The 20,614-nt window shown below is 34.5% G+C and overlaps 1 protein-coding gene and 1 long non-coding RNA gene across 2 annotated transcripts in view; one reads left to right on the plus strand and one right to left on the minus strand.

Moving 5' to 3' along the window:
• Positions 1-20,614, minus strand: part of LOC136831497 (5-hydroxytryptamine receptor-like) — a 239,806-nt gene that overhangs the window by 108,581 nt on the left and 110,611 nt on the right. Inside the window, 1 exon segment of the mRNA XM_067092018.1 lies at positions 2,229-2,876. Coding sequence (XP_066948119.1) covers positions 2,229-2,876 — 648 coding nt within the window.
• The window catches only part of LOC136831498 (uncharacterized), a 243,293-nt gene that overhangs the window by 46,346 nt on the left and 176,333 nt on the right, over positions 1-20,614 (plus strand). The gene's annotated exons all lie outside the window — the stretch shown is intronic.

The following is a 20,614-nucleotide window of genomic DNA, read 5'->3' on the forward strand; positions in this document are numbered from 1 at the left end:
CTCTACCCTCGTCCGTGTTTTTATGGGCTGCCTTTATTAGATGGAATTCTGTTTATATATATATATATATATATATATATATATATATATATATATATATATATATATATATATAGATAGATAAATAGATAGATATAAACATACACACACACACACACACACACACACACATATATATATATATATATATATATATATATATATATATATATATATATATATATATATATATATATATATATATATATATATATATGCTGTATATATATATAAACGTACACACCAACACACACACGCATATATATATATATATATATATATATATATATATATATATATATATATATATATATATATATATATATATATATATATAAAGATTAATCCACAGAAGTCACTGTTACATTCCCACTTTAACTTCTGAATCGTGGATGAATCCCTTGTGCAGGAAATTAAACAGCAGCAGCTGCTCATCAGCATTATGTCGACACCTCTTGAAGCATACTGTGCCATCCTCCCCTATGTTGCTTAAACTCACACTTTATAGGTAGTAAAACCCTTCTTTTCCGGTACTCTTTTCACGTCGTGTATGTAGCCTTGTCTAGGTCTTCCTCTGCTCTTTCCTCATAATACTTCCGGGTATTCCACTTGATCAAAACTACTCAGAACACTAATCCTTCCTATTACCTGCGCTGACCTTTTTAACGCTTATTTACGTATCTTCAGAGTTAGGTTTGCAGTTCCTTAGTTCATAGACACACATATATATGTGTGTGTGTATGTATATAAATTATAAATAGTATATGCATATATTATAATATATATATATATATATATATATATATATATATATATATATATATATATATATATATATATATATATATATATATATATATATATATGTATGTGTATACATACATACACACACACACACACACACACATATATATATATATATATATATATATATATATATATATATATATATATATATATATATATATATATATATATATATATATATAACCTGCCTTATACCAAAGCCCTAATACACGTATAACAGTTGGGCATCCTCCAGGGGAAATGAAATCAAATGCATGGATGCTTTCCTAAATCCCAAAACTTTCTACAACCATTAAGAAAAAACTCTTTCTTATTTTCGGAAGCAAAACCAACTCTAGAGGAGAGAATTAAGCTTTGACAAGAAATTGCGCACTAACTCTCAAATATTTTCTTTTCCAGTACTGATTAAACACCTTTGGAAACTCATGGTTTTCCAGGGTTCAATGTTTCAAGGTAATTACGACTTCATGCGATGTTCTCTTTAGTTGCTTGTAGCATATTAGGAAGTTCCTTTAATCTTTTCAGTGACTGAGAAACTCTCTTTTGCTATTTATAACTTTGGTGGTTTTCTTGCCTCCGAAATACTGAAGATTTCTCTGCATGTTAAGTTAGGTGTTTATTTAAGCGCTGCGTTGAAGCTCTATACTTGAAGCGACAGATCATAAATTTTTTGCCTTTTATAACTTTTGGAAGGTTTTCCTGCCTCTGAAATACTGAAGACTTTTCTCTTCATGTTACGTTAGGTGTTTATTTAAGTGCTGCGTTGAAGCTATTTACCCGAAGGGACAGTTTATACGTTTTTTTAAAGTCCTTTCTCTTGTACTTATGAACCATTACTGTGAATTGTGGTTAATAGCATTGGTAATTTGTAAATTTTGTAGAGTGGTTGCTGAACTAAATGTAACCATACAATAATAATAATAATAATAATAATAATAATAATAATAATAATAATAATAATAATAATAATAATAATAATAATAATAATAATAATTTTGTATAAGGTCCACAATAATATATCAATGGTAGAATGTGAGACTATAAAAATGTATACATTTTTATATAGTCTCACATTCTACCATTGATATATTATTGTGGACCTTATACATAGTTACTCTTGTTCTCGGCATTAAGAGTTCTACACAGTAATAATAATAATAGTAATAATAATAATAATGATATTATTATTATTATTATTATTATTATTATTATTATTATTATTATTATTATTATTATTATTATTATTATTAATTCAAGGGAACAATATAAAAAAGCAAATACAATAGTACCAGAGAACTTTCCCTTGACCTGAAATCGCAAATCTGAACCTAACACCAGTTTAAATAAAGTTTCATAAAGCGAAATTGCTTCCTTTGTCTCACCTATGACGGTAGTGAGGATCATAATCCCGAGGATGACGGAAGTGATGACCATCCCGACTGTGTCGACGATGGGCCCGTCCATGGTGTCGTTGCCGAACGCCTGCGTCAGGTTCCGGGAGTCGTTGGACGACAACCAGAAGGCGTCGTCCAGGGTGACCAGCGAGTCGTTGCCGGTCAGCAGGACGTCGTTGGTCGTCGAGGTGGAAGAGGCGGCGGAGGAGGAGGAAGGATCCAGGATGTCCAGCGTCCCCATCCTGTTGGTGGCTTCCAGGTCCATGTCCAGGGCTCCCCCGGGTCCCGATCGGAGCGGGTCCAGGACCGACAGGTTGGCTCTGGTTTTCAGGAGAGCTTCGACGGTCGTCCTTATGGTGAAGTTGAGGGCGAACATGGGCTTGTTGATGGGCGGCGGGGTCGTGGTGGTCGAAGGCTCTGGGGAAGAGAGGGGCCCCACCCCGAGTCCTCCAGCACCAGCTCCTCCTCCAGCAGCACCTCCCCCGCCATTCCAGAGGGTCGTGGCTGGAAGCTCCGTTGCTTTATTAGGGTCCTGAAGTATTGGGTTGTTGTGGGGTTGGCCCCCATCCAAGAGTCCGTCCAAAATTTCTAAGAGGTTTGGGAGGGTGTAATTCCAGTCATCAGACGTCGTGTTTTCTGCAAAGACGAAGGAGAGGAAAAGGTTATTAGGGAGGTCTTGAGCATGTGGGCGTGATTTGGATTTCCATGAAAGGTCTTTCGTGGAAGTCTGTAATATTGGTGAGGTTTAGTGTTTTTGTGTTTTTGGTCTTCAAACTAACTTCCAAAAGATGTGTTTTTGGTCTTAATACTAACTTCCAAAAGACATCCTTATGCTGCAGGTTGTGATTTCGTATTATATATTATATATATAAATAAATCTATCTATCTATCTATCTATCTATCTATCTATCTATATATATATATATATATATATATATATATATATATATATATATATATATATATATATATTTATGTATTGATGAGTGTGTGAGAGTGAGGGCGTGTGCGTTTGTATACGTGCTTGTGTATACATGTGCATGAGTGATTGTCACAATATAGAATTTGCTTATAGAATGTAAGTTTTTGTTTTATTGTTAATAAGATAAACATGATACTTTATTAGGAATTTGTATTATTTTCAACTGCCATTAGGTGATACCCTATCAAACTTTCCTTGTCATGTTTTCCCCCCTGTATGTTATGGAAACACCTCGAGTGATTTTTAATCGCATCGCTCTGTAGACAACGGTTGACATGGCAGCTAACTTTGGTCCAAGCCATTCTAGAATACGAAGTAGGCCAAAGTTTCTAATGAGGCAGATGTATTGGTCGTCTTAGTGTTGCCACTTTGGTACTGTGGTACCTTAGTAAAAAAAAAAAAAAAAATTTTGTACCAGGGCACCTACCTCCATGAGGACCACGGACCCCCAAATAATGACCTTTAGCGCGAACAGCTGAGTTATGCTTTGAAATTCTGGACTATAGAAATAACCCATCGTTTGCCAGTTTTGGAGAAACTGGACGTGACAAGTCAACAGCACTGGGTCACTGTCCTAATTACAAGCCTTTCTGTCATGTAAATTCATTTCCCCCTGTCGTATGTAATGAATATTAGCAACCTATTAAATACCCAGCATTGTCGTTCCAGTAAATACCCTATCCAGCCCCAACTTCCTCAGCATTTACCGACTAAAATTACCCTTCAAGGATGATGAAAAGCATTTCAGACATTTGGTAAAAAGAATACCTTTAGGATATGCCTTATGCCTTTCCCGAAGGATAACTTTCACATCTAACTCATATTTTTCTTCGATAAATTATAAATAAAAAGAAGAAAGAATATACTGCCTCAGCCTCTATCTATAGAAAAATGAGCCATTTAATCAGGTACTTCATAAATGGGTACTTGATTAAATGTAGAGGTTTTTAGAACTTCTGTATCAACAGGAGTAAGAGAAATTATTTTGACTCTGAAAGCATAAAAACAATTAAATGCATTGAATTTCATACCAAGTACTGTGGAACCGAGTGCTTTGTGAATGCTGAAGAATATTCTTTTGCGTTCTTTGATTTTGCTTGTTTTGTTTTCCAAACAATCGTAAACATTTTTTTTACAACCGTCAGTATATTTGTTTGTAGCAAACTTTTAGTTTTCTGTAAAAGAAAACTATTGAGACGGCTTTGTCTGTCCGCCCTCAGATCTTAAAAACTACTGAGGCTAGAGGGCTGCAAATTGGTATGTCGGTCATCCACCTTCCAATCATCAAACATACCAAATTGCAACTCTTTAGCCTCAGTAGTTTTTATTTTGTTTAAGGTTAAAGTTAGCCATAATCGTACTTCTGGCACCGCCATAGATACCAACAACACATGCCACCACCGGACCGGGGCTAAGCTTCATGGGGCGCGGCTGTACAGAAAACTCGATTGCGCCAGAGAAACGTCGGCGCATTTTTACTTGTTTATATTTGTAAACTTGCACACAATTTTAAGTAATTTTGATATTGATATAGTGAAAGAGGAAGGTAGGGAGATAGTAAAGAGTAATGAGCCCAAGCTAAGAGAGAGAGAGAGAGAGAGAGAGAGAGAGAGAGAGAGAGAGAGAGAGAGAGAGAGAGAGAGAGAGAGACCGACCCCTTACAGCCATTTCATATCGCAGTTAACTAAGAGAACGCATCGTAATTAAATTGGTAGCTGGAGGCTGAATTCTGAACTGTATAACAGAGATGAAATGAAGGTTGAGAAACAGAATAAGAATTTCACAAATAACTTTGGAACTTGGAGCGTTTTAGAATTTTTTTTCTGTTAGTCACCTTCAAGCTTTTCCATCTATATTTCCTAGAGAGAGAGAGAGAGAGAGAGAGAGAGAGAGAGAGAGAGAGAGAGAGAGAGAGAGAAGAGTAATGATAGGCTTCACCTTCCCTTTGAAAGACTGAATTATGTAAATGCCTCTTGTTTATACAATAGGGGTGTGCGGTGCGTGGGATTTTATCTGATAAAACTTCGCTTCTTTAAAATGGAAAAGTTTTCCTTTTTAAATATCACATTCAGGAGGCTTCGTTTCATTAGTTTTATTAGCTCAGACGCTTATACATACATAGGCACATACACACATACATAAATATATATAAATATATATAATATATATATATATATATATATATATATATATATATATATATATATATATATATATATATATATATTGTTACGTATAAAGATATTGGCAAGGGATTTGTATTTGGGGCTCGACGTGCTACTTCCAAGGCGTCTTTGAGTTATTACTCTGTATTCAGTCCGTATTATGAATTTATATCTACACATTTATTATATATATATATATATATATATGTATATATAGACACACATATATATATATATATATATATATATACATACATATATATATATATACAGTATATGTATGTATGTATGCATGTTTGTGTAAATGAAAGACTGAAGTTAAGAGGTCACATTGATTAAAAGAAATGTGTAATTACAAATGCTGGAATTAATTTTAACACCCTAGTTTCTTTATTTATAAATTAGGGTACATTATTTGCTCACACAAAGCGTGCACTCTTGCACACACGTAGTGTACACGTATCACATAGGAGGGTGTTTATCATGTTTAGGGAATATGTTAAAAGTCTTAAAAGTTATCCATGATACAACCGGAATATATTTTTTATTCGATGTCTGAGAAGCAAACCGAAGGAGTCTAAGTAAGGGCTGGATATATTGGAATTGCTGGAATGTGAAGTGGAATTAGTCTAAATATGCAGGTCGCATGCATCCCAGTTCGCGAGATAGGTGAGGGGCTCATTGTAATTTAGCTGCTGTTGAAAAACTGAATAGCTAAGATTGAATGTATGTGACTAAACTTTTTCAAAACATTTTTATGAAAAGGAAACGTTCTGAAGAACCAACTTAAACTGTTGATTCAGTTTTACCCGTAGTAATTTGTAACGTAGCTAATATCTCTTGTCAGTATATTGTGACAGGTTCTTGGAAATACGTTGGATTATTGTTTGCAGTGTTCGAAGCAACATCGTTAACATCCTTTTGTTGCAACTATTTCCTTTTGATGCCTTTATTTTTTTTTCTTTTTGAAATTGACAGTTAACAGATGTAACTGCAAGTTGAATGCTAACATGAAATCGTTTTATAGTGCTTTGTTCGTTTTACTTTTATATACATTTCCGTAATCTTTTTATAGTTAAAATTGAATGCAAAGAATACATACCTTATATATATATATATATATATATATATATATATATATATATATATATATATATATATATATATATATATATATATATATATATATATTTATATTGTAAATCTGTATTATGAAAAGAAAGCATTTGCTAGAATATACCGATGTGTTGGTTTAAGCAAGGAGTTCCTCGGTCGTTCGTTTTAATATTTAAATGCATGAGTAAACAAAATTTTGCTTTGGTGTAAAGATGGATCTGAGTGTTCTGATATGGTTTTGGTCACATTGTGAAGATGGGAGACGACAAGTTTTGTGCAAAGGATTTTGGCATTTAAGAGAGGAAGGTTGAGAAAGTGCTTGCTAGATGATGTGGAAATGGCGTTGGAATAAAGAAGCCTCAGTATTTGGATACAGAAAGTGCATGCGAGATTAGCAAAGGGGGTTGACCTGACTTTGATGAACATTCTGGGTAAAACATATTTAGCGGCTGGTGTTGTGTAAGTTTCATGTCATGGGTTTTCATCCGTAATTAAGTAGTTGAAAGGATGAACTTGGACACCAGTCTCTGTTGCCCTTTTTAGTTTTCTGTTAAAGAGAACTATTGAGATGGCATTGTCTGTCCGTCCGCCCTCAGATCTTAAAGACTACTGAGGTTAGAGGGCTGCTTATTGGTCTGTTGATCATCCACCCTCCAGTCATCAAACATACCAAATTGCAGCCCTCTAGCCTCAGTAGTTTTTATTATATTTAAGATTAAGTTTAGCCGTGATCATGCTTCTGGCAGCTCTTTCCAGAGGTGTCACCGACGCACCTTCACTTCACCGCATCTGGGGAGCAACTGAGAGCCTCCAGGTCATAGCTGAGAGTTTCATACAGCATTATACGGTGTACAGAAAACTCGATTGTGCCTAAGAAACTTCGACGCACTTTTTTACATGTTTATTTATGTGGTATATATATATATATACGATTATATATATATATATATATATATATATATATATATATATATATATATATATATATATATATATATATATATACTTATATATATTATATATATGTATAGCCTATATACATACATACATATATATGACACTTAAATTCTTGTATGTCATTGACAAGTACATTGGCTACAGAAGGTTTTTACTTTTTTTTTGCAATAATTCTGGATGTTTTCGTGTGACCATAAAGGTACAGGTACTCTTGTATACTGACGACCATCGACTATATGGTATCCTGAAGTTTATTCTTATAAATAAACAGAATTTTCGAGAACATTGTAAGTGCACGTGTAATTGTTTCTCTCTCTCTCTCTCTCTCTCTCTCTCTCTCTCTCTCTCTCTCTCTCTCTCTCTCTCTCTCTCTCTCTTAATGAATATCTTCCACTTGTGAACTTTCAAAAGAGAAATTAACATAATTAAGAATTGTTATGTTGGAGATTTTTCAGAAAGTTTTCAAGCATCTTGATAACACTAGACTTCCACAAAAGGAAAGCGATGAAGAATGTCGAGAATTTGGTATTCTAATTCTGAGAAGCGCTCCTGCTGCGGTGATGGTTATTATTAATGTATTTTTTTTTTTTTTGCTGTATTTGCTTAGCTTCATAATGGTCATATCGAGATCCCGAGGCTTTATATTTTCATTTATTTAGACGCACCTCTATAACTACCGTGTTCAACTATACTTGCGTGAATACTTATTTTAAAACATGTAATTGACACATACACACAAACGCACACGCACACATTTATATATATGCATATATATATTATATATACATATATATTATATACATATATGTAAATAAAAAAGAATATATATATATATATATATGTATATATATATACTGTGTATAAATATGGACATATACACTATATACATACATAATACATGTTAGTGCGAGTGAGTATGGTATTGCCTTATTCCGAAGGCGCATCTCTCGAGTCGTTTTGTTCTAAAATGTCCCTTTGTCAATTGATACCCAGAAATCTTTTTTTATTTTTATTGATATATATACGATAAGAATCTTTCAACTTTGATTAGCTTTCAAAATCAACATAGTCAATTATATGCTATCTGTGTATTTTAAACATTTTATTTGATTCATCAAACGCTTTCAGACATGGACTTAATCGTTCACGAATACATTTTCAGAGAGAAGCGGCCACCAATTGGCTATTGTAGCGGAATGTGAAAAATGTCCGATTTTACCTGTACCTGCGTTTGTTTGTTGAGATTCCACTGTCTTTCCCCGTCAGGGGATTCCAAGTGAAATGTTTAGTGCTTGGAAATCCAATTCCGTCTGCGATTCTAGGGCGATGCAAACAACATTTAAGGGATTTCGCTCAGTAAAGAGTGAGCGAGTGAGTCGCCTGCAGTCGCGCCACGGTTTTGGCAAAGTGGATGTCTGCTGCATGCAAGAGGGGCTAAGCTGTATGAAGTGCAATATGCATGACACGCACGCACTAACAAATATATGTATATATATATATATATATATATATATATATATATATATATATATATATATATATATATTTGTATGTATTTATATTTATATATATATATATATATATATATATATATATATATATATATATATATATATATATATATATATATATATATATATATATATATATATATATATATATATATATATATATATATGTGTGTGTATGTATGTATGTATGTATGTATGCTTGTATGTATGTGTGTGTATCGAATGTGATGGGACAAGAAACAGGAATAAGGAGAAATGGGTCTAGCAACCACATCCTAAAATAAAGAGTGAAAATCAAAAGGTCTTTCCTTTCGGAGCAACCTCCTTAAAGGGAAAATACACACACACACATATATATATATACATACATACTGTATATATATAATATCTGTATGTGTTTTCCACGTAAGGGGGTTGCTCCAGAAACTATGATCTTTCTGATTTTCAATTATTATTTTTGGGATGCGGTTGCTAGACCCCTTTCTAGTCATTCCTGGTTGTTGTCCCGCCATATCCGAATAGCTACCACGAACCTAATTCACTGCTTTAGTTAACAGACACATTAAGTTTTAATGGAATGTGTTCTTTTTTATACTATTAATTAATAAATTAAATAATTATTTGAACTTATTTGTTTGTTAATTTACGCACAAATTACATTGACGTTAAGTAGCATTCGGTAACATTAAGCAGTCCCCGTAATAAGGCTGAAACTTTTAAAGAAAATGTGTCCAGTTCACTGCTACTATGCACATCTATCCGGAAATTATTTGACAGTATTTATGATATATTATACCCTCTGCAATACTGAACTGTCACACGTGAGCAATTCGTCATCCTAAATGATAAAACCCCCCTGTAAATAGTTCTCTATCATTCCTACATTTCCTTGGCATTCGTATTTCTCTTTGTCTTTAACGTTTAAACTCGTTTATATATAAACTAACTAACTACTTTAAACTTGTGTTTTAGACAGACAGTGTCTAATATTTGTTCATTTGTGGTTAGATAGTTTTAACGAAGGGCTACTGCAGATTTGTTCACACTGAAAGCGTTTTAATGTCAGTAGTCGTTAATGTGACAAAATTTAGGGTTAGGGTAACTGATGCAGAAAATTATGTGAGTTTTTAGTTAAATAGATATGCAGTTAACATGAAATTTATATATTTTTGAGTTACAACAGGAAAGTATACGGAATAATAATAAGAAAGAAAAATTTTGAATTAGAACGAATACCGAAGAAGGTTATATTTTTTAAATTATATATCTTCATTCATAGGGAGCGGACACCCTAATGAGAGAGAGAGAGAGAGAGAGAGAGAGAGAGAGAGAGAGAGAGAGAGAGAGAGAGAGAGAGAGAGAGAATAAATAATGAACAAGGTAATAATGGATTTTTAATTAAATATGATCCTTTATAGCAAGCCTACATCCTAACGATATGAGAGAGAGGAAGTACTGCACTTGCATTACTCCATTTAAAAATGCAAGTTTAAAACAATTAAGACAAGAACCCTTCAGTTTTAAGAGAGCAAATGCATAAATTCACGGGATGAACGTTTAGTCTTAAAAATGCATTTTAAAAAAGTACAAGAAACGAGTACATTACGTATGAAATGACAGATACAAAAATGAAAGAAACAGTCCAGGAGACAGCTACAAAAATAGATTTAATGTCGCTGGTTAATGATGGGTATTAGGGACGATTGTGAGGTCAGAAATGGCGGGAGGAGGGAGAAATGAAATCACATTTGACTTCGCCACCGGCTGATAGGATTGATCCAGGCCAGGTGCGGGGAAGACTGAATTGGGAGACTGGCTGAGGACGCCGGATAATAATTAACGCTGGAGGGATGATGTTAAAACAGGGATTATTATTATTATTATTATTATTATTATTATTATTATTATTATTATTATTATTATTATTATTATTATTACTTGCGAATAAGGTGATACGACGCAAAGTAAGGGGTGAAAGTCGAGTTGTGAATTGGTATTTCTCTCTCTCTCTCTCTCTCTCTCTCTCTCTCTCTCTCTCTCTCTCTCTCTCTCTCTCTCTCTCTCACCCCCTTAGGATTACAATTTTTGGTTGGCAAAGAAGCGTTGCCATTGCAAACCCTTCGTTCTTGTTACGTATGGCAAAAGAGTTTGCAAGTGTTGCCTGTAAATGTCGATGATTTATCGCACGGCATTCTGTTACATGTCTTCCGAACATTGTAGAAATGCCATAGATGTGTTTTGTCTTTAACCTTGTTATAGAAAATGTGAATGAAATTGAAGAGAAATTAAATTGTTTTTGTTGTGCTGAATGTAAACTTAGATATTTTAAATCATTTGATTAATTACCAGCAAGTTATTTTTTTTTTATATGGGTTTAGTATTTTTTGATAATGGAAGTATTAAAAAAATATGGTTAGAACTTTAAGTACATTATACTATAAAAAAAAGTTGATTCCCTTTTGTTGTGGTATGAGCACAGAGACCTGCTTTTAAGGAACCAAACAGCTTTTTAGCATGTTTTAGGGAATGCAAAGAGTACTTTTTCTGCGTTTCTACGCAGTTGTTTATGTATCCAAAATACGTATTGGTTTTACTTGTGTAAATGTTTGTTTACCTGTACTTTCAAAACACGTCGGATTACTTGCCCCTGTGTATAAAGTACCCTTGAATTCAATGGTTTCTCTCCTCCCCGTAAGTCATATCTGTCAGTTTGTGCAAACCTGGCTTTGTGTGCATACACTATTATCTCAACTTCAGAGGAACCCGCACTCATTCAGACAGTTTTTTGTTACTCTCACTTGAAAAGAACATCATCCGAGGCGTACTTCGAGAGCGCACGTCTGCATTTCAATTTTTCCAATCCGTTGCTCTTCATCTTGTGAGCTGTACAGAGGTCTCCCCCCCGCCTCTCCCCACCCTTCACATTCTCCTTCCCCTCCCCTTCCCCTTTCCTATTTTTTCTTACTAAGGTATTATTAGTCATATTCAGTACTTTCCTGGGAGGTAGAAGCGTTTGATCCTACTTCGGCTTTCAAACCTCATGCGCGTCCTCCTTCTCGTGTCATGTTCTTCTTTCCCATTTGGATGTGAAATGTTACTCTAACGTGTTTCTATCGATTTGCTTTCGTCAGGAGGTTCAAAGAAGCGAAAGAGGCCTTTGTCGAAAAGTTTGTCTTCAAGGGTAATTTTCGTAGAGATTTAATATTTTATTTAGCCTTGAATTGTATCATTATATTTCAAGAATCTAGGTCATATCCAGCCTTTCACTGTAATTTTCATTTGAAAAAAAAAAAATATATATATATATATATATATATATATATATATATATATATATATATATATATATATATATATATATATATATATATATAGTTATGGGAATTTCTTATAGCTCACATATTACTACGTAGTTTAGCAATTTACCACATTATAATTCAGTATATAAATTATGGCAGACAATTAAGGGCATATACTTTTATTACCCAATTCAAAACAGATGCATATATTACCTAATTTAGAATACTCTCTCAAATTACGTAGTTCTGCTTACAGTACAGTACACGTAGATTCACTTCTTCCCATCTTGCTTGTATTTCCAGCATGTTATGGAGTCATTAGATATTTGACCTTTGAGTTGAATTGCCGTGAGTTTAGCTTAAATAAAATGGGAGATGAAACGTTAAGGTAGTTTTTACATGTTAACCTGTATGATAGAATTAAAAGAAATAGCAAAGTCTTTATTTACCATGTCATTGAAGAAAAAAGTATTACATTAATTTCCGGATCGTGTCTTTACAGGGAAAATAGGTGATTGTAACTTGAACGACCGCTGTTTTATATTAGTTTTTAAAATGAAGGATATGAGAAATAACTTTTTTATCATAAACGTGATTCAGGTGCTTTCATTCCACATACAGTATTTGTCATTTTAAACATAGAATTTCTATCCACTGTATTTTCTTCGCATACTGACATTTATTCTCCTCTTCTGTTCTTCATAAGAAAAATGATTTATTTTAGACATTTTATGTTATATATTTTATATATATATATATATATATATATATATATATATATATATATATATATATATATATATATATATATATATATATATATGTTGTGTCTGTGTGTGTGTGTATGTGTGTATATGTGTGTGTGTTGAAATTTTTCTGCACGTGAGAGCCATCCATGATTCAGCAGAAACTGCTCAGTATCAAAGAAAGAATATATATATATATATATATATATATATATATATATATATATATATATATATATATATATATATATATATATATATATATATGAGAAACCACGAGTTGTTGAGACAGCTTTTTTGTTATGTATAGGGTGAACCGTATATATATTCCGTGTTGTGAAGAAAGACTCAAAAGGGTGGGAAATTGTAGACGCAAAGCAGTGGTAAAACGGTTACTTTAGGTAAAAGCATGGATCAGAGTGTTTTGAATTAATCAGGTCATTTCATAAGAATGGAAGACAATATTTTGGTCAAAAGAATGTATAAAGTAAGTATACCTTAGTTTTACCAGACCACTGAGCTGATTAACAGCTCTCCTAATTCGGAAGTGTTCGTAGGGAGGAGGAGGAGGACCTGGAAAACGCTGGATAGACAGTCTGGAAGAGGTATTGGAAAGGAAGGGCCTTGATATCTGGAAGCGCAAGATTGTGAGGTATAGGTGAAGGGTGCAGTGTGTATGTGTGTGTGTGAATGGTGGATTGGCTTATAACGCATTACTGACGAGCCTCATGTGTAGGTGTGAGTGGAAATTTTTTGCACAGGGAGTTCATCCACGATTCAAGAAGGTTAGGTATTAACGTGACCGCGTCGCTGTTTCTCGTGAGCAACCTCTGTTGAAGGAAATTACTCTGATATATACATACATATATATATATATATATATATATATATATATATATATATATATATATATATATATATATATATGAGTTTTTATCACATCACCGTGATAATACAAGCATAAGCTACAACGCCCTTTAATATCCGATTCACTCTACCTCGGAAATAGCATATTTTCATATATGTTACCTGAAGGGGAATTGTTTTTAGTTGATAATAATTTCGTCGTCTCGTGGGCTCGAACCACGGAAGACAAGAACTCAGGACTACAGTGACGCCTTAAACGACACGGCCATCAAGTGAGGTATAAGTTGATACCGACTCTCACCCACAAATCACTTTCGAACTCAGGGGTTTGTAACAGAATCGATATCAAAGAACGTTTGTAGCTTAATGCTTATATATATATATATATATATATATATATATATATATATATATATATATATATATATATATATATATATATATATATATATATATATATATATATATATATATATATTTATATTATCTATGCAAATATATATATATATATATATATATATATATATTTATATATATATATGTAATGTACATTGTAGCCTATGTACACGGCTATTGAAAGTTTATTAAATAAGTTTATAAACCTCGATTGAATCCCCCATTCAGTACGGAAATTTTCAGTGTAAGAAAATATTTAGTCAAACCAGTTCTGGAGCGACTTCCAATTGACCGTCCGCCTCTAAATATTTGATGTATGTTTTGATGTCGCTCTCTAACCCGACGTGAAAAGCCTGACAAGGCGAATGACAGGTGCCCGAAATTGATTGGGTGCTTAGGCCTAAGAAGGACATATATTGGTCCAATTATGGGCCCTGATTTATAATGGGTAGGTGGTGAGGTGTTTTTCTACGTCTGTCTGTCTGTCTTTCTCTTTTTAGAAGCAGGAAGTTATGAACTGAAGGTCAACTGGGTGATATAAATAAGTTCAAACATTAATCCTTTTCCTTAGCATAGGTTGGCCCGAGACAATAGGACAAGACAATGGTTACTGTCACATTCACACTTAGGGTGGTCTGTCAAAGATTAATTCCCTATTCACCAGGCTACCATATCAGAGGATACATGCATTCCTACTGAAGGCTCATCAGCAGGGCGTTGAAACCCCATGTACATACGTTGGCATCATTCACCTCTGTAATTTCTAGGTCCTACTCTTTTCACCAACCTGTCGATTTTCCATTCTTTCCACATGACCTCTCCATCTCAAAACAAATGATCCACCTTTTGTTCTACGGTAACGTTTTTAACATGTCTTGTAAGTACCTATACACACACATACAGAGCTGTCCATCTGTCAGTCTATTTATCTGACTATGTAGGTGTGTATGTATATATGTATTTATATATATCTCTGTAATTTCTAGGTCCTACTCTTTTCGCCAACCTGTCAATTTTCCATTCTTTCCACATGACCTCTCCATCTCAAAACGAATGATCCACCTTTTGTTCTACGGTAACGTTTTTAACATGTCTTGTACGTACCTACACACACACACACACAGAGCTGTCCATCTGTCAGTCTATTTATCTGACTTTGTAGATATGTGTAAGTATGTATTTATATATATATATATATATATATATATATATATATATATATATATATATATATATATATATATAATATATATGCATATATATATGTATATATAATATATAAATTTACATACATCTCTCTCTCTCTCTCTCTCTCTCTCTCTCTCTCTCTCTCTCTCTCTCTCTCTCTCTGCAAGAGGTTGAGTCAATTTCCGTTTTAAGAAAGGTATAAAATTAAAAAAATTAATTATATATAGACTACTGTATGTGTGGAATGTGATAGGTGTGTGTACATCCATTTGATAACTGAACATTGTATGTATTCTTATTATAATTGAACATGCAATCTTACTCGGAAATTTGCATGTTATTATATGAAAACTCCATCTTGATCTCTAAGGGATTAAATTGATGAAAAACTGTTAGGTGTATATTGTGTTCTCTCGCTATTTACAAATCTGTGTCTACGCCTACGTGTGTGCATAACCACGAATGTCTCCTCTCATTTTTTCGTCAAGTCGAGAGCCTGGACGTGATGGGAACAATAGAAAGGAGGAAAAGGGAAAAACTACCGAGACCTGGCCCCGAAGGAAGCGAAAGTCCCCCAAACTCTTGAAAGACGGGATATTATAAAAATTCCTGTGCCTGTTTTTCTTATGGTGGATACTTGGAGCAGCGTCTTCCCGTCATAAGGAGCATTCTGTTTCGTAATGTAAGGGAAAGATCCCTAATCATTTTTGCTTAAGGAATTTTCTTGAATGTCTGAATGGGCTAGAAGTGTCTGCTCACTGTATTGTTCCCTTCTCTGCCAAGGAATGATGTAGTTACAATTTTGTAGCGATGATGTGAATATTGGGAGAATAGATTTAAGAATTTTAGTTTTCTGTGAAAGAAAACTTGGGATGGCTATTTGTCTGTTTGTCCACACTTTTCCTGTCCGCCCTCAGATCTTAAAAACTACTGAGGCTAGAGGACTGCAAATTGGTATGTTGATCGTCCACCCTCCAATCATCAAACATACCAAATTGCAGCCCTCTAGCCTCAATAGTTTTTTTATTTTATTTCAGGTTAAATTTAGCCATGATCGTGCGTATGGCACCGCTATAGGTGCCAACAACACAGGCCACCACCGGCCAGTGACTGAAAGCTTCATGGGCCGCGGCGGAGAGTTTCATGGTCCGTGGCTGAGAGTTTCATACAGTATTATACGCTGTACAGAAAACTCGATTGCTCCGAAGAAACTTCGGCACATTTTATACTTATTTTTTATTGGAATGACCCTTATTAACCAAAACCATATTGTTCAGATTTGCTTCGTGATCGTCATCTGGATATTTCCCGTTTATTCCAGGTCTGGATATTTGGATGATCCCAAATCTTGACATTTTGATGGTGATTTAAAGCTTAAGTACGTAACTAAATTGCCAGGGCTTACGTTTTGACTGTGATCTGGATCGGCTATGGACTTAATAGGGTGAAACCTTGTAAGGTTATCTAGGCCTTTAATAGTTTAGTAGGTTTAGTTAGTTATTCTGACTCATGAAATGTGCCACTTGAAAGTTATTTTTTTATTTCATTGTGTGGCTGCTAGTCACTCAACTCTTTGCAAAATTATTATTGTCTGTAACTGACTATATTTATAAGCCCACACTGACAGTGTTAAGGAAAGAGTTGCTCTCACCTTTATATGTTTGTGTCTTTCTTGTATCCCTTCTTTTTCATGTCTTGAGGAACTAGTTATTTTTACCGTTATATGTTTGCGTCTTTCTTGTTCCCTTGTTTTTCAAGTCTTGAGGAACTAGTTATTTCTTACCTTTCCATGTTTGTATCTTTCTTGTTTCCCTTCTTTTTCGAGTCTTGAGGAACTGTTATGTCTTTCTTGTTTCCCTTGTTTTTCAAGTCTTGAGGAACTAGTTATTTTACCTTTACATGTTGTGTCTTTCCATTTTTGAGTCTTGAGGAACTAGTTATTTTTATCTTTTGTTTTCAAGTCTTGAGGAACTAGTTATTCTTACCTTTACATGTTGTGTCTTTCTTGTTTTTTCGAGTCCTTCTTTATGAGTCTATGTCTTTCTTTTTTTGTTTTTTCGAGTCTTGAGGAACTAGTTATTTTTACCTTTATGTGTCTGTGTCTTTCTTGAGCCCCTTGTTTTTCAAGTCTTGAGGAACTAGTTATTCTTTTATGTTGTGTCTTTCTTGTTTCTTATTTTTCGAGTTCTTGTTTCTTTCTTGTTTTTCAAGTCTTGAGGAACTGGTTATTCTTACCTTTACATGTTGTGTCTTTCTTGTTTCCCTTATTTTTCGAGTCTTGAGGAACTAGTTATTTTTACCTTTATGAGTCTGTGTCTTTCTTGTTTCCCTTGCTTTTCAAGTCTTGAGGAACTAGTTATTTTCTTAACTTTATTTTTGTCTGTGTCTTTCTTTCTTGTTTCCCTTGTTTTTCAAGTCTTGAGGAACTAGTTATTCTTATTTTTACTAGTTATTTTTACTTTATGTGTCTGTGTCTTTCTTGTTTCCCTTGTTTTTCAAGTCTTGAAGGAACTATGTTGTTTTACCTTTATGTGTCTGTGTCTTTCTTGTTTCCCTTGTTTTTCAAGTCTTGAGGAACTAGTTATTCTTACATGTTGTGTCTTTACATTTTTCGAGTTGAACTAGTTATTTTTCTTGTGTCTTCTTGTTTCCCTTATTTTTCGAGTCTTGAGGAACTAGTTATTTTTACCTTTATGAGTCTGTGTCTTTCTTGTTTCCCTTGTTTTTCAAGTCTTGAGGAACTAGTTATTCTTACCTTTACATGTTGTGTCTTTCTTGTTTCCCTTATTTTTCGAGTCTTGAGGAACTAGTTATTTTTACCTTTATGTGTCTGTGTCTTTCTTGTTTCCCTTGTTTTTCAAGTCTTGAGGAACTAGTTATTCTTTTTACACTTTCTTGTTTCCCTTATTTTTCGAGTCTTGAACTAGTCTTTTGAGTCTTGTTTCCCTTGTTTTTCAAGTCTTGAGGAACTAGTTATTCTTACATGTTGTGTCTTTTTGTTTCCCTTATTTTTCGAGTTGTGAGTCTGTGTCTTTCTTGTTTCCCTGTTTTTCAAGTCTTGAGGAAGTCTTGAGGAACTAGTTATTTTTACCTTTATGTGTCTGTGTCTTTCTTGTTTCCCTTGTTTTTCAAGTCTTGAGGAACTAGTTATTCTTACCTTTACATGTTGTGTCTTTCTTGTTTCCCTTATTTTTCGAGTCTTGAGGAACTAGTTATTCTTACCTTTACATGTTGTGTCTTTCTTGTTTCCCTTATTTTTCAAGTCTTGAGGAACTGGTTATTTCTTACCTTTTCATGTTTGTGTCTTTCTTGTTTCCCTTATTTTCCAAGGCATCGCTCGGTGTGCAGATAATTTGTTTTATTATAAATAAATAGTTTTGTGTGTCAGTTTGTTTATTTGTGTACAAGTTATATATTTTGTGCTGAAAAGTCTCGTACAGGTAGCGTGGAAAATTCAGGTGGAAGAGCTGCCGATTTTGTGTGTTATCACGAACTGACGAGAAAGACTCGTGTAGTCTCCATTTTTCAATTCCAGATTTATACTTTATATTTGCGTATGAAAGTGTTTGTTTGTTTGTTTGTTGTCCTTTGCCGTCAAGATACGTTCTTGCCTCGACGACTGTCAGCTTTCGCCTTCCATCCCAGTTTTTGTAAGCACGCAAAGGTGGGATTCTTAAACTTATCCCCTTTATTGCATATAAATTTTCGAGTTTCGTGCCGCCTGTCGACCTGTTTTAAATTCAGCCGGGAGCTCGCGGAAATATATGATGCGGGCTCCAGCTAATGCCCTTTGCTAAGCTTAGTTTAGCAGGACAAACTAGAGCCGGGCACTCGACAGAAGGAGAGAGATTTGAATATTATTAAGGGGTCTTGGAGAAAAGAGGGAGAAGATGCAGTGCACAAAAAGGGAAAGAGTCGAAAGACCCATTAAGTCTTTCTATGACGAAGGACCCTCGTTTAATATTGAGTGATTTTGTCGAATGCGCTTCTCTAATGTATGGGAAGATATAGTGAAAGTAATTGTGCATCTTGTATTGTGTATGGTGGTCAAGCGTGATATTCGATTAACTGTTTATGGACATGTATGTACTCCTTCGGTGTATGTGATCATGTAGATCTGTTTATAAGAGCTATTTTATCATTTTTAGTTTTCTGTAAAAGAAGACTATTGTGCCGGCTTTGTCTGTCCGTCCGCACTTTATTCTGTCCGCACTTTTTCTGTCCGCCCTCAGATCTTAAAAAAACTACTGAGAGTAGAGGGCTGCAAATTGGTATGTTGATCATCCTCCCTCCAGTCATCAAACATACCAAATTGCATCCCTCTAGCCTCATTAGGTTTCATTTGATTTAAGGTTAAAGTTAGCGATAATCGTGCTTCTGGCAACGATATAGGATAGGCCACCACCGGTCCGTGGTTAAAGTTTCATGGGCCGCGGCTCATACAGCATTATACCGAGACCACCGAAAGATAGATCTGTTTTCGGTGACCTTGATTATACGCTGTAGCGGCTGTACAGAAAACTCGATTGCACCGAAGAAACTTCGTCGCATTTTTTACTTGTTTATTCTTGCAATCATTGGTATTCAGGATGAACATGACTTTATATGGAAAACTTCAGTGGGGCCATAATCTTGCCTAACAAACTTCCACCGGAAAAAAAGGAACAGAAGAAAGAAGGTTAATTAAGAGTAGGACGAAAATGACCAGATTGTTAACAAAAAGGGTTCATATATAAGTAGATGTTGTGCTAAATAGAAAATTAGGTGATAAGTGGATAAATATTCAAGAGCACGAAGAACCCCGTAGGGGGGTGGCGCCTTCAGTGCACCTCACGGGGTGCACTGTAGGCATTACTAAAGGTTCTTTGCAGCGTCCCTTCGGCCCCTAGCTGCAACCCCTTTCATTCCTTTTACTGTACCTCCATTCATATTATCTTTCGTCCACCTTGCTATCCGTCCTCTCCTAACGATTATTTCTTAGCGCAACTGCGAGGTTTTCCTCCTGTTACACCTTTCAAACCTTTTGCTCTCAATTTTCCTTTCAGCACTGAATGACCTCATAGGTCCCAGCGCTTGGCCTTTGGCCTAAACTCTATATCCCATTCCATTCCAAGAGAACGGAGAAGGGCCATGTGTACCCATTTGCA

Source organism: Macrobrachium rosenbergii, chromosome 48, assembly GCF_040412425.1.
Source record: "Macrobrachium rosenbergii isolate ZJJX-2024 chromosome 48, ASM4041242v1, whole genome shotgun sequence".
NCBI lineage: Eukaryota > Metazoa > Arthropoda > Malacostraca > Decapoda > Palaemonidae > Macrobrachium > Macrobrachium rosenbergii.